Genomic DNA, 16,182 nt, shown 5'->3' on the forward strand with positions numbered 1-16,182 from the left:
TTAATAAAGAAAAAGATGTTAAAATATTTATTTATTCTTAAAAATAAATAAATCTTTAACGTTTCTTTTTCCTTATGAAGCTTAAAGGATTATTACCATGATAGTCTAGTAGCAGTTAATGTATTTCTAATTATGAAATATATATAAGGATATATTTCTTTATTTATACTAGAAAATAAATAAAGATTTATTTCTTTATTTATACTAGAAAATAAATAAAGATTTATTTCTTTATTTATACTAGAAAATAAATAAGGATATATTTCTTTATTTATACTAGAAAATAAATAGGAATATATTTCTTTATTTATACTAGAAAATAAATAAGGATATATTTCTTTATTTATACTAGAAAATAAATAAGGATATATTTCTTTATTTATACTAGAAAATAAATAGGGATATATTTCTTTATTTAAACTAGAAAATAAATAGGGATATATTTCTTTATTTATACTAGAAAATAAATAAGGATATATTTCTTTATTTATATTAGAAAATAAATAAAGATATATTTCTTTATTTATACTAGAAAGTAAATAAAGATTTATTTCTTTATTTATACTAGAAAGTAAATAAAGATTTATTTCTTTATTTATACTAGAAAGTAAATAAAGATTTATTTCTTTATTTATACTAGAAAGTAAATAAAGATTTATTTCTTTATTTATGCTAGAAAGTAAATAAAGATTTATTTTTTTATTTATACTAGAAAGTAAATAAAGATTTATTTCTTTATTTATACTAGAAAATAAATAAGGGGATATATTTCCTTATTTATACTGTAAAATAAATAGGGATATTTTTCTTTATTTATTATTTACACTAGAAAATAAATATGGATTTATTTCTTTAATATAGAAAATAAGAATATACTTTTTTATTTTAGACAATGATCAAAGATACATTTTTTTTATAGGCTACATAAGGATTTACTATCTTAAGGGAGGAAGAAATTTTTATTATGATTAAGATTTTATATGAAGTAAAATTAATTAAAAAAATAAGATATAAATTTTTTTTTTGTAATTTTTTAATTTTTTTTTAAAGTAAAACTTTTATAAAAACACATTTACCAAGGAAATAATATTAATTTAGGGTTGCATTATTGATTTAATTTCTAGGAAGTACTTATTTTTATATGGAGAATTTCTTTTTAATATTATAACATGCTATATATTTTTTTTTTTAAGTCTTGTTGTTATTACTGTTTTTTTATTTTTTAACATTTTATTTTGCTGCATACATTCTTTTTTTTTTTTTAACTTTTTTAATACTTTAAGTATTAAACCAAAATAACTTTGAAATATATTTTTTAAAGAATTTTTGAAAAATTAAGTGATGTTTCTTTTTACTAGATAGGAAAATAAATTTTCTATTTTTTTTTTTTGTTCTATTGACAGCACATATTTCATCTTTAAAATAAAATGGAGGTATTTCGAAGTTTTTTGTATACAGTTTAAATAATTAGAACTTCAAGAACAATTCATATAAGTAGTACTTCTCAAAAAAAATATTTAAGTCCTTTTTGCTAAATAACAGGAGATAGAATCAATTTATACTTTTCTCAAGATAAATTATTAATTCTATTATTATGTAAAAAAGGTCTAATAACATAAAAGTCATTTTTAATTTTATATCATTAATTACTTAAAACTTAAGTTGTATATTAAATAAATGTAATTAATTTAAAAAAAAAAAAAAAAAAAGCTATTATTTTAGTATCAGTTATTTTTTGTTTAATGAACTTCTTTTAAAATTTTTACAAAGAATATACATTTACACTTACTAATTTATAATGTTCAAAATATCATGCAAGTTTTACTAATTTTTTTTTTTTTTGACTTGCAAAAAAGAAAAAGCTACAAAACTAGTCTTTTTTGTTGATTTACTTTATAATTAATTTTTCTTTAATAAGATATGATGTGCTGTAAGCGTTATTTTTTTATATATAGTTAAATATGATATAATTTGTTTTTTTTTTTTTTTCATTTCAATTTTAAAAATAAACTTTAATTGTGTGTATAATGAAAGATATATTTTTTTTTTTTTCGAGTCAAAATTTTGAAATATTACGTGAAAATAAAATAATAGAGTTTTGAAAATTTTTTAAAAATATAGCAATGTAAAGTTTTATTTATTATAAAAAAATTAAAAAGAACTAAATAGCAATGCAAACATTACAAAAGAAATAAATATGGAAATCAGCGAAAATGAAAACTATGTATCATGTAATAACCTCCTGGATGTATATAAAAATAAATATTCAAGAATAGATATAGAAAAAGCAACTAGTATATTAAAAGATTACTTTTCCATTACAGAATTTAAACCAAAACAAATGGAATGCTTAAATGCAATTAAAAATTTTCAACATGTTTTAAACATAATGCCAACAGGAGGAGGAAAATCGCTAATATATCAAATTATGCCACTGATTATTGAAGGTATAAGTATTGTTATAAGCCCTTTAATATCTTTAATTCAAGATCAAATAAAATCTTTAAAAAAAAAGAACATTGTGGCAGAAACAATTAATAGTTCACTAAATAAAAAAGAAAATGAAAGAATAATAACTCTTTTAAAAGATCATGATATAAATGAAATAAAAATATTATATATTACTCCTGAGACTGCTACAAGCGAATATTTTATTTCTTTATTAAAAGAACTTTATTTAAATCAAAGGATTAGTCTAATCTCTATAGATGAAGTCCATTGTATTAGCACATGGGGATGTGATTTCAGAAAATGTTATAGAAATTTAAATAAATTACTAAATATGTGCCCATTTGTTAGAATTTATAGTTGTACAGCTACAGCTACAAGATATGTAGAAAAGGATATTATACTTAATTTAAATTTAAATAAGGAAGAAAATAATAGTCTTAGAATTATTAGAACTTCATTTAACAGACCTAATTTAAAATATGTTATTGTATACAGCGATTTATTAAAAATAGAAAAAAAAAAAAGTGTTTGTGACATTATTAAAGAAAAAAGAAATGCTGACAAAATTGGAATTGTATATTGTTTTAAAAGAAGCACATGCGACGAAATTTCAAAATATTTAAGAGAAAAGGGACTACAAGCCTTAAGTTATCATGCTGGTTTAACAAACAATGCAAGAAAAAAGACTCAGGAGAAATGGTTAAATGGTAAAGTTAATATTTTAGTAGCGACAATAGCATTTGGTATGGGAATAGATAGAAAAGACGTTTCTTTTATTATTCACTTTAATTTACCTAAATCTATAGAAAATTATTATCAAGAGTCAGGTAGATCTGGAAGAAACGGAAATATATCTTTTTGTTATTTGTATTATTCAAAAGAAGATTTAGAAAATTTAGCATACATAATAAAAAGAAGCTATGGAGATTTAGATATGTTAGATATTAATATAGAAAAAAAATTTGAAAAAGAAATATACAATTTGGAATGTGTTCATAACTTGTGCATAAATGAAAAATGTATAAGATCCCAAATTCTAAGCCATTTTGGAGAAAATTATAACTCTTTTAATAATTTAAAAACTATGAATAATATAGATAAAAATATAAAAAATGATGAAAATTATTGTTGTTCCTTTTGTTTCGACACAAAAGGATCTAAAAATAAAATTCAAGAAGTAATGAAGTTATATGAACAGAAAAATTGGAATTTTGAACCACACAATAATTACAACAGTTATAATAATATAAAAAAGTATTCAGATATTAATGAAAAAAAGCATAAATTAAGCGATGATTCAAATTCCGAAGTTGATCAAGAATTATGTTATTATAAATTAAGTAACAAAAAAATTAAGGGATGTGTTCCGTTTCAAAGTGCTTCATCAATAATCCCAAAGGAAATTAGAAATAAAGGAATAGTTGAAGTAATGAAAGAATTAGAGAGAAGAGAAGAATTGATGGAAAAAAATCAGAAAAAAGAAACAAGAGTGAATCTAACAAATATAAATAATGCAAATCCCCATTGTGTAAATATAAAAAAGAAACATACATTATCATCTTTTAAAGTCCCTAGGAAGTTATAAAAAAAGTATAATCATTTATAAATTCCTTAAATATAGTTATCAACTTTATTAAAAAATGATTTTTTTTTTTTTTTTAATAAATAAATTTGTGCATTTTATTTGAAATCAAAGATTTGTACGATAGCTTAAAAAATAGAAATAAAATAATTTCAATTATGATATCTTCTGTATTTTTTTGTATTGTATATATATTAAATTTTTTTATATGCATATAAATACACAATTTTTTTATAAATATAAATGTTAATATTCTTAATACATGTCTGTGCATTTTTACCTTTTTTTTTTCTGTGAAAAATATTTTGTCGCAGTAAATTATTTAGGTCTACATAAAAAAAATAAACAAGCATATATGCTTTTTGTTCTCTAGGGTATAAAACATAACGGAATAATAAAATAACTATTTAATTCCTAAAAAAAGCTCTAATCTTATCAGTATTATGAAAACTAAATCTATGTTTCGTAATAATTCTTAAGAAAAAATTCTAATTTAATTTTTAAAACTATAAATTAGAAAACAAAAATGAAAGTCTCAATAAAAAAAATTTTATAATTATTTTTTTTTTTTAATGAGTAAAGAAATTGTTTATTAAAATACACAATCCTTTTTAATTTTTAGATATTTTGTACACCTTATAATTTTATATCACTTTCTTTATCATAATGAATATGATATATATAAGTTCAATGTTACATAAATTTTTAATTCACCATAACACATATATAAATCCTTTTATTTTTACATACAAAAGAGTTGTAAAAAAAATAAATAGTATAGAAAATATTAAATATTCACTTTTTTTTTTATCTCGACTAAAGAGAAAATGCAATATTTTGTAGTATTATATAAAAAATTTAAAAGTACTAATTTTACTTTTTTTTTAATATATTTTTCACAATGTTAAATACTATTTAGAATAGTCTTATTATAGAGAAAATTATATGAATAAATTTATAAAGAGAAAAATATATTTAATTATTATAATTATTTGTTAATATTAGAATAATTCTTTTATAAATAAAAATTATGCATCATTTATGTATTTTTTTCTTAAAATAGAAAAATTTATTTATACTTTTCTGATTATAGTAATTTATTACCCTTTGTTTTTAATAAAAAAACATAATACAAAACTTTATTTGGAAACCTTTACTTCTAGAATTTCATAAAATTAAAAAACAGTTTATAACACTTAAAAATTATATAGATGCTAAAATAATATATTCAGCAATATATTTTCCTTTATTAATTTGATACTTTACAAAAAAAAAAAAAACGGGATATAAAGCATGTAATGAGAAACTTTTAATTCAGTACCTCTTTTTAAACATATAAAATAAAATATTGTATATCTAATGTTTTTTTATATATTTTTATGTATTTTTGCATTAATTTAATAAATTTTTTTAATACGTCACGTAATTCAATTAAAAGATTACTTTTTCTCTGAACATTTTTGTTCATTCATTGAAAAAATTATCATTAAAACTTAATTTTTTATATTTTTTTTTTTAATTTTTATTTACTTTGATAAAATAGCTATATGTGTTTAAAAAAAAAAAAGAGAAAAGTAACTATCCCAAGAAAGGGAGACTTTGCACACATTTTTTTTTTAAAATGAAAATATTATGATTCTACAAAAAATGTGATATTAATATATGAAATATAAAAAGTAAATACTATATTATATGAATAAATAAAAATATTAAAATAATAGTTTCTTTTTAAATATTTTTTTTTTAGTTATTAAAAATATTAATAATTCTTATTATTAATTTTGATCACAGAAAATAAAATGTTATCGCTGTTTTTAAAAAAAAAAATTTGCTACAAAGAAAGGTGGTTCTGCACACATTTCTTTTTACAACGAAAATATTTAATAAATTTATTTCATAAAAAAAAATTAAATTATTGTGTTAAATATTACGTAAAACTAAAAATACCACATTTTATTAATGAATAAAAATAAAAAATTTTAAGCAAAAAATTCTCTTTAAATACAAGCGATTCATATAAAAAATATAAAAAAATTTAGTTAATATTTCATTTTTGTGAACAGATCTCATCTAACAAAAAAAAGAAGAAAGCTGTTAGTATAATGAAATGTTGTTCCTTTACGTATTCTTTTAATTATAAATACAAATATGATTAAAAAGAAATAAGTCAAAAATTCCATGATATTTCTTAAAACATTTTTTATTATTTTTTTCATTTTTTTCTTTTCTTATTTATGATTAATAAGTAAATTTATTATAGATGTGTCATATTCTTAACTTTTAAAAAAATATATTAAATGGATTTATATATGTTATCACTCAGCATTTGCTTCAAATTCAAATTTTTTTTTTTCTTATATTTTAATTTAAAATAAAAATTTTAAACAATTGAATTCATTTTTTTTTATTTACTTTTTTTTAGTGTTTTTGATGTAATATTCTCTGTATTTAATTCTTTTAATTTTTTGTTTCACATTTTATTTCTTTTCATATAATCATTTATTCTATTTTTTTTTTTTTTTTTTTTGTTTCAATAAAATAATGGTCTCTTTTTGAACAATTTATAGTTTTCTCCTTAATAATATTCTTACTAATTTTTTTTTTTTTCTTTTTTTTTGTGATTTTCTAAGTAAATAGATTTTTATTAAAATGAAAATTCATTTATTTCTTATTCATTTTATAGAAATATATATGAAATTTATTTGAATATTATTTCTATGATAATTTTACATTATTATCTACAAGAAGTATTTCTTAAAATAAGACAACGCTTTTAAGAATAAGAATAAATTTATAGAATAAAAAATTCATATCCAAATGAAAAATGAAGATATATCTGAAAGGGAAACCTTACTTAAATATAAATTAAATAACTCAAATAAGAAAAGAAACAAAGATTGGAAAGAGAAAGTTGCATCAATAATCAAAACGGGTAATAAAAATGATGCATCTCAACATGACGTTTCTAGTCCTATTAATACTGAGAGCACCTCTATATTTAATTTCAGAAAATTTAAATTTTTCACTAAATCTAAAAATATATGCAAAGTAAAATCAAATAATTCAAAAGAATTTAGCATTTTTTCTAACGGTGCAAAAGAAAATATGGAAAAATTTTCATTAAAAGAACAAAGTTCAAATGATGATAAATTATCTATTGATAAATGCAGTAAGGATAACATTAGCAAACAAAGTACAATTAAAATTTCTAAAAATGACATTAAGGAATTAAAAAAATCTAAAAGTTCCATAAATACTAAAGTAGATATAAACCATTCAGATAATAATAAAAAAAATTCAAAATATTTAACGAAAGGCAATTATAGTCATGCCAACTCATATAATAAAAGTGTTAAAGCACCTTCGGTAAAAATTTTTGAAAAAAACAAAATAGTATCTTTATATAGAGATCCTAATAAAAATATAAATTTAACTGAAAACAAAACATTAATAAAAAATATTATTAAAACAGAACCGAAAAATTTTTCTAAAAAATTTGTGAATAATAATAATTTGAATGAAAAAAAATCAACAAATTTCAATAAAAATAAAAATGAAGATTTTGATGATGAAAAATTAAAATTTTCATCCAAAATAACTGTTAATGATAATAAGTTACATGGCAATAAAGCATATTTAAATAATAATACAAATGAAAATTTTCTTCTATCAAATAAAAATAATACGAGTATGGAATTAAGGAAAAAGTATTCAAATAATATATTAGATAGGAACTTAAAAATAAATAAAACATATAATGATAATAGTAATATTAAAAATTCAAATTCTATAAATAATCTAAAATTGAAAAAAAATGATCTAGTTAAAAGAGCAGATATAATTATAAAAAAACAAATTATTACAACAGATGAGTTATTAAATGCAGATAATTTAAAAAGTCTACATCGTATGAATACAAAAGAATTAATGAATATGGAAATTCCATTTAAGTTAGATCCTCCTAATTTATTTTGTGAAAATGCTTACAATATAAGGTTTAGACATATTTATTATATAACTAATAATAATTAAAAATATAAATTATATTTTTATTAAAATCTAATTACTAGATTTAAAAAAAAATAATTATAATTGTTATTGTTTATTTATATTTAGTCTTTACATAGTAATTGGCATTTATTTTAATTATATATATTTGATAATACTCTGTTAAATTTCATTATTATATATATTTTCATATAATGATCATGATTGTTTTTTATGTAGATATTGTAATTTCCATGATTTATATCAAAATAAATTTTGTACTATATTTAAACATGCATATTTTATAGTATCTCCTAATCATTATAACAGCATTATTATATGTTTTATAATTTTTAAAATTCAGTCCTTTGACACCTATTGAAGAAAAAATTGATATGGTACACTCTATTTTGAACAATCATAAAAACGAAATAATAACATTATTAAATTCATGCATAGATAATAACAAGCAAGTAAGAATTTTTTTAAAAAATAATGAACAAACAATAAAAAGAAATCACAATTACTTGATCTTTTTTTCTTAATATCTCTTTAAGAATAATTTTAATTAATAATACAAAAAAAACAAATATATATATATATATATATATTATTAATTCTAATAATCTTTTTTTTTTTTTAATATTTTAGTGTTCTGAGATGTTAAAAATAGTTTTAGATGCCCTAATTGAAGGAGAAAATTCCATTGCTTCAAAATTAAATAAAAACAAGTAACAATATATTATATGTATATATTATGTGTATGTATTATTATAATAATTAAAATAAATCTATTTAGCATAGTTAAGACATTACAATAATTGTATGAATTAAAAAATAAAAAAGATTTTACCATAAATTTAATATATAAAAATTATTATTTTTTGTAGATCTCTACAAAATGAAATAGTTACAGAATTAGAACAAATTTTAACGTCCGTCAATCAAAATTAAGAATATTTAAAATCACATTCTCTGAAATATATACTTAAATGTGAGAATAACTATTTTATATAATTAAAATTAAAATCTTAAAAAAAAAAATTTTCAATTATGTTATTAACTTCATTTTAAAATAGGAAAATCAATAAATAAATTTAAAACAATAAAAATAAAAACAATAATTTAAAAAAAAATTAATAACTTAGCTAAAAAGAATAATGAATTTATTATGAAAAATAAGTATAAATTATAGCATAAATATATATATATGTTCATAAAGGAAAAGAAATGTAAAGTCTAAAAATATAATTAATTAAAATCACTTTTAAAATAACTCCATTGCTTATATTTAAAATTAAAAAAAAATATTATTAATGGATTAAAAATATATATATACAAATCATGTTTTTTGTGCAATAAATTATTTAATAATTTTTTATGTATTCTTGTTGCATTTTTAAATCATTCAAAGGCAAATCTAAACATCCTGGAGCAATTTGATCAACATCGACTATAGCCTTTTCTAAAATTTCAGAGCAATTAAGCGTAGATGCATAATTTCTTATATATATGTCCAATTTGTTCCTAAATAGTCTATGACCAGGCATGCCTTTTAGTATGCCTAAAATTGGCTTTAATAACTCAAATGCACTAGCGACATTATAAAAAATGGAGTTTTCTTCTAAATATGATTTATATGCATCTAATACGGTTCTTCTACTATATGCTGTATTTGGAATTTTCTCATTATAAATTAATTTATCTGTTTGGGATAAAATAGTAATATTTTCCATACATGCTCTACCTATCATAACACCATTTAGTGGATTAACACCATAATTTTCAACCAAAATGTAATTATTTTGATTTAAATCATTATTATATGGCATATACCCATTTAATAAAGCTATAGCTTCTTCTATAGTCTTTACACCTCCATTTAAGGTAAATTTTAAATTAGGATAAAGCTTACATAAATCATATACTTTTTTATATTCTAATGGTGGTATTTTTCTATTCTTTTTTGGGTCTAAACCTTTTAACCATGCTTTTCTAGCATGGACAATAAAATGATTACATCCTGCTGACGAAACCGTTTCAATAAAAGATTTTAAAAATGAAAAGGTGTCATATTCATCAACACCTGTTCTTATCTTAACTGTTACAGGAATTTGAACTTTTTTTTTAATTTCATGAACAATGTTTCTTACATGTTCTGGTTTTTTCATTAAATAAGCACCAAATGCTCCTTTGTTAGCTACTTTTGTACTTGGGCATCCAACATTTATATTTATTTCATCATACCCTGCTTGTTCAACTAAAATAGCTGCTTCGGACATAGAAGTTGTGTCACATCCTCCCAGTTGACAAACGATAGGATGTTCATTACAGTTGAAACCCAAATGCTCTTCTAAATTATTTAAATTATATAATAAAGTATTATCAACTATCATTTCAGTCCACAATTGAGCTTTTTTGGTAACAGTTCTTACAAGGGCACGAAAATGCCTATTAGTTACATTAATCATAGGAGCTACTTGTATAAAAGGTGTTGCTTCATTTTTATTTTCCCAATAAGTAGAATTTAAAGAAGCGCTTATACTTTCAAATTTAAATATATTTTCACATGAACTGAACATTTCCCTTGCATTATTTTCTGCTAATATTGACATTTTGATTTTATTTTTTATTTTTATGTGGCTAGTACCTTTATTAAAACAATATAAATATTTTTTTGATTTATTTAACCATAATTTTTTTTTTTTATGTAATTTAACCTTTTCTATATATACTCTTACAAGAGTATATGTTTTTCTTTTAAATTCTGTTTTACCATGATTTTTAAATAATAAAACATACATACATATGATGAAACCTATCAGTTTTATTTGCATTAAAATTTAAAAAAAAAATAAAAAATAAAATTTCATAAAATATTCATCTTTTTTTTGTTTTTTTAAATTTGTTTTATTTTTCTCAAGATATGCATTAGAAGTAATGTACGAAACAATTTAAAAAAAAGAATTCATGATTTTTTAAATTAATTTTAGAAATTACAAAAAAAAAGAAAATATAAGAACTAATGTAATTTTATATTAAAAAGAGAATTTCATATAGATTTAAAAAAAAATTGTTTCAGAAAAATATAATAGCATATATTTTATTTAATTTGTAAAATTAAAGATATTGAAATTTTTTTTTCCTCAATTCTTTGTATCTTTTTGTAAGTATTATACTTCCCCTTTGTTTTGGTATTATTATATATAAGATTTTTTATTTACATTTATGGAATAACATATATTTTTTTTTTTTATCAAAATTAAAAATAAAAAATTATAATGATTTTTCTTAACTTTTCCATCCTATATTTATTCCAGTTTTTTTAAATATTTTTTCATTAAATCTTATATTAATAAGGAAACACTTATAATAAAAGGTATAAATACATTATTTTTTAAAATAAAAAGACATTTTTAACTATTTAAATACTACATTTTTGTAATATTTACCATTTTTCAATATATTTATGTTCTCATTGTTATAGAAGTAAAAAGATTTAAAAAGTAAATTATAATGCCTACTGTTCATAACTTTAGATCAAAATTTAAGGAGACTGAAATTCATAAAGTTAAAATAGAATCTAAACACATTTGAAGTTTAAATATAATAAAAAATATATTTTATCATTTAATCTTTTTAAAAAGTTAAATTTTAATTATATATTACTATATCCTTTGTATTTCATTTTTAATTTTAGCTAATAATCACTTTTTAATTAAAAAAATTATATTTTCTTTGCTTTAATTTATATCCAGATAAAATAAAAAAAAATTAATTAAAAATTGAAAATTGAAAATTAAAAATTATGAAAAAAAAAAACCAAAAAGCAATATTATTTCAAAAATTGGAAGATAAATCCTTGTAAAAAAAGCTCAAAATACATAAAGTATTACAGTGCAAATCACATAAAAAAAAAAAAAAAATACACTTTTTTTTTTTTTTCGAAAGTAACATACATTATTTTATTGGTTTTTTAATGTGATTCTTAAATTTAAATGACATAAATTTTTTCATATAAATGTAAAATTTTTTTTTTTTTATATTGAGTAATTATTACATATCCAAATAAAAATATTTATTATGCATGGCATTTTTAAAATATGTTTATTGGGATTTTATAACCCTATATAAAATATGAAAGATTTTCATTAAAAAAAAATTTTCTCAAATATTTTATAAATAAATTTTTTTTTTTTTTTTTTAATTTTAAAATATATTTTGCTTTATAGGTATGTTCTTTTTTTTTATAGTAATAAGCTATCTTGAAGTATATATTTTTTTTCTATGTACAAATTGATATAATCCAAAAAATATATAATGTACTATATATATATACTCTTTTTTTATGTATGGATATCTAATTAAAGAAAAAACTTGTTTGCTTGTTAAATAAGTACAAATGCTTTTGATTCTATGCTTCTTATAAAATTTTTTGTATATTTTTTTAAATTACATTTATTTTATTTTATTTTTTTTTAAATTTATTATGTAAAATAATGTGCATCATTTTATTTATATATTCAGCTAAATTTTCGTATAATTTCCAAGATATCAAAAAAAGTATTAATTGAATTATACACAGCTCCATGGTACTTTGAAATTATATGAATACACTCTCTCATTAATGACATTACAAAATCAAAGTTAATTTTTTTCATAGTATTTATAATTAATATGATAAAATTATTAAAGTTTATTACTCTCTATTTATTATTATTAATATATTAAATTCTATTTACAACTAATATTTTTTCATTTATAAGGTATTTGCACATTATTTTTACGAAATATATTTTAATAAGCAAAGATTAAATTTGTATTTTTTTCTTACTAAAAAAAAAAAAAAGTCATAAAAATTTAAAAATATTCAAAAGAACCATAAGATCTATAAAAATATTAAAAATAACAAAATTAAATAACCTTTATAAAAAAAGGTTAAAAAAAAAAAAAAAAATATAATCAAATTTATCAAAATAAAAAGATATATTAAAAGAATTAAGATTCGTTGAAATAAAAAAGATTTTAAAACTACAAAGATATAAATACATAGAATGACAAAAAAAAAAAAAATTATTTTGGAATATTCATGATTTATATTTTTAAAAGAAAACAAAAAAAAAGATGGGATTCCTCAAAATTGGAACGCCATTAAGTTGGGAAGAAGTTCAGCATGTAAAATCTTTAATACGATTATACGGTCTTTTGCAATTTGTTCATATATACAAATGTAACAAAGATAGAGTAGATAAAAATATAATGTTTGGTGATGAAATAGAATATATTATTATAAAAAATGATGAAACTTTAAAAGAATCCTCTGCACTTTTATGTGCGTCAGATTTAATTGATGAAATGATGAATTTAGAAAGTGTTACAGATTGCCAGTATGGATCTCATTGGACCCCTGAATATTCTTCGTTTACTGTTGAGGGGACTCCATCTGTTCCTTTTAAATTTGATATTAATTCTTCATCATTTGTTGAAGATTGCATGAGAATAAGAAGAAGCAAATTAAATAATGTTTTAAGTACAATAAATGGTGTTAGAGCAATTACTTTACCATGTTTTCCAAATGTGCTTTTAGATAATAGCCTTCTTATGGCTAAAAGGACAAATTATGAAAATAATAAAAGAAAAAGTGAAAAACATAAAGTAGAATCTATAGAAGCACCAGTTGTAGAAAGTCTCAATTCAAAAAAGACTGAAAAAAATTATATTGAATGTACAAAGCATGTCATTTCTTTTAATGAAGACAAAAATTCGGTTGTGGATACTATTACAAATGAAATGGAAGAAATTAAATCTATCAATTTCGTAAACTCAGATATAACATTTCAAAAGAGTGATGAACTTTTATTGCATGACATTTATTATGAGGATGGGGCAGAAATAGGAGGGGGAGTAAAGCAACACAGAAATGAAAAAGAAGAAGGAAAAGAAAACGAACATGATATGTTTATGAATACAATAAAAGGAAATTTACCATTTGAATGCGAATTATTTAAACCAGAAAATACAAGACAATATAGTAATAGTTGTTTAATCTCTGATATGGTAATTAGTCCACATGCTAGATATATTACTCTAACAAAAAATATTAGAGCAAGGAGGGGAACAAAAATTATTTCTTTTAATCCTATATATAAAGATATATATACGGAACATTTGAAACATTGGGATTTATCACTTGATAAAAGTGATAAAAGACTTTTTAAGAAAATAAAAAAAAAATATATCTTAGATGATCATTTAATTTGGAATAAGTCAATGAATAATATAAAAAATGCTAATAATAATGAACAAAAAATGAATACGCCTAAAAATATAATTTGTGTAGATAATCAAAGTAATAGCATGCCTCATGAATATAATAGGGCAGCAGAAGAAGATAATACTAAACACTTAAAAAATAACGAAGAAAACTTAATTGATACAGTCATAAAAAATAGCTTATTTAGTAATATGGACGATGAAAAAGATTATATATATGTTTACGATAGAAAATTTATTGAAGAATACTCTGAAAAATCAAAAAATCCAATTAAAGATTATGTATATCTAGATGCTATGTTTTTTGGAATGAGCATGTGTTGCCAACAATTAACTATGTCTTTTCCAACTATAGATGATGCAAGATATTTATATGACCAACTAGCTGTTATTGCACCCCTTTTTTTAGCTTTAACTGCTTCTACACCATATTTAGGAGGATTTCTCACAGAAACTGATACGAGATGGAGAGTCATTTCAAACAGTGTTGATTGTAGAACAGAGGAAGAGTTGTCTTACATATCAAAACCAAGATATTCAGGAATATCATTATATATATCCAATGAATTACCTTTAAAAGACAATTATTATTTTTATAATGACATTGATGTAGTTCTCGATAAAAATGTTTATGAAAAATTAAGAAAAGAAAATGTTGATGATAATTTAGCTAGACATATATCATCTCTTTTTGTTAGAGATCCAATTGTTGTATTTAAAGGCTCATATAACGAAAATGATATTCTATCCATTGAAAAAGAAATTGAAGAGTTTTATAATAGTAACATATATGTGAATAAAGAGAAAAATACTAATAATAATTCTATGAATAATAATAGGGAAAGCAATATGCATAGTATTTATTTAAGTGATAATTTTGATTTTTTAGAAGATTATGAAGAGAAAGTATTGTCTTCACATCAGCATTTTGAAAATTTTCAAAGTACTAACTGGAATAGTGTTAGATTTAAACCCCCACCAATCCTTGATAATCATTTTAATGGACCAAGTTCTATAGGATGGAGGGTAGAATTTAGAACACCAGATATTCAAATTACTGATTTTGAAAATTCTTCTGTTGTTACTTTAATTATGGTTTTGTCAAAATTTATCTTAGAAGAAAGATTAAATTTATACATCCCTATGTCCTTATTAGAAGAAAATTTGTATAGATCAGCTAACAGAGATGCCATCATAAAGGAAAAATTTTATTTTCGCAAAAATTTAAATTATTATACAACAGATAATGAAATTGAAGAAAAAAGTATATATGACATTTTTTTTAATGAACAGAATGGAATTTTCTTTTTGTGCTCAAATTATATTGAGAGAAAATTTAAAGAAGGAGTATTAAGTCAATCTGCAAAAAATAAAATAGATGAATACATTGAATTTATAAAATTGAGATGTAATGGAAAAATATCTACAGGTGCCGCTTACTTAAGAAATTTTATTTTGAATCATCCATCTTATGAAAAAAATTCTTATATCAATAGTAAAATAAATTACGATGTATGCAAATTAATAGCGGATATAGGAAAGGGATTGATAATCCCACAAGAATTATTAGGAGTTTTTGTTGATCCATACAAAGAAAGAATTAAGAGCGATTTAAGGCAAATAAACGAAAGCCAATATGTTAACTCTCTGGCATATAAATTTATATCGGGAGAAGATTATACGCAATATTTACTTCTTAGTGAAGCTATTAAGCAAGATCAAGATTATTACACGTGCACAAAACGTACAAATTATGAAGAATCAACAGATATTACATTGGAGTTTGGAAAAAAATTATATCAATTAAGTGCATAATTTTTTTTTTTATATTCACCTATTTTGTACAATAATAATTTATTGTAGCGTTTTTATTCATTGCAAAATATATT

General features: G+C 20.0%; 4 protein-coding genes across 4 annotated transcripts; 3 read left to right on the forward strand and 1 right to left on the reverse strand.

Annotated features, from left to right (window-relative positions):
* Positions 1-2,197: 2,197 nt before the first annotated feature.
* On the forward strand, positions 2,198-4,036 carry RECQ1 (ATP-dependent DNA helicase Q1, putative; the record flags this gene model as incomplete). Its single annotated transcript, XM_028675855.1, has 1 exon — positions 2,198-4,036. One exon carries the CDS (start codon positions 2,198-2,200, stop codon positions 4,034-4,036), a length of 1,839 nt encoding a protein of 612 aa, XP_028532403.1.
* Positions 4,037-6,850: 2,814 nt separating this feature from the next.
* PRELSG_0716200 (conserved Plasmodium protein, unknown function) lies at positions 6,851-8,974 on the forward strand (the record flags this gene model as incomplete). Its single annotated transcript, XM_028675857.1, has 4 exons — positions 6,851-8,028; positions 8,385-8,493; positions 8,672-8,751; positions 8,911-8,974. 4 exons carry the CDS (start codon positions 6,851-6,853, stop codon positions 8,972-8,974), a joined length of 1,431 nt encoding a protein of 476 aa, XP_028532404.1.
* A 413-nt stretch (positions 8,975-9,387) lies between these two features.
* PRELSG_0716300 (dihydrouridine synthase, putative) lies at positions 9,388-10,857 on the reverse strand (the record flags this gene model as incomplete). Its single annotated transcript, XM_028675858.1, has 1 exon — positions 9,388-10,857. The coding sequence occupies one exon, from the start codon at positions 10,855-10,857 to the stop codon at positions 9,388-9,390; it is 1,470 nt and encodes a 489-aa protein (XP_028532405.1).
* A 2,287-nt stretch (positions 10,858-13,144) lies between these two features.
* On the forward strand, positions 13,145-16,108 carry gammaGCS (gamma-glutamylcysteine synthetase, putative; the record flags this gene model as incomplete). Its single annotated transcript, XM_028675859.1, has 1 exon — positions 13,145-16,108. The coding sequence occupies one exon, from the start codon at positions 13,145-13,147 to the stop codon at positions 16,106-16,108; it is 2,964 nt and encodes a 987-aa protein (XP_028532406.1).
* Positions 16,109-16,182: the final 74 nt, after the last annotated feature.

This window comes from Plasmodium relictum, assembly GCF_900005765.1.
Source record: "Plasmodium relictum strain SGS1 genome assembly, chromosome: 7".
Taxonomy (NCBI): domain Eukaryota; phylum Apicomplexa; class Aconoidasida; order Haemosporida; family Plasmodiidae; genus Plasmodium; species Plasmodium relictum.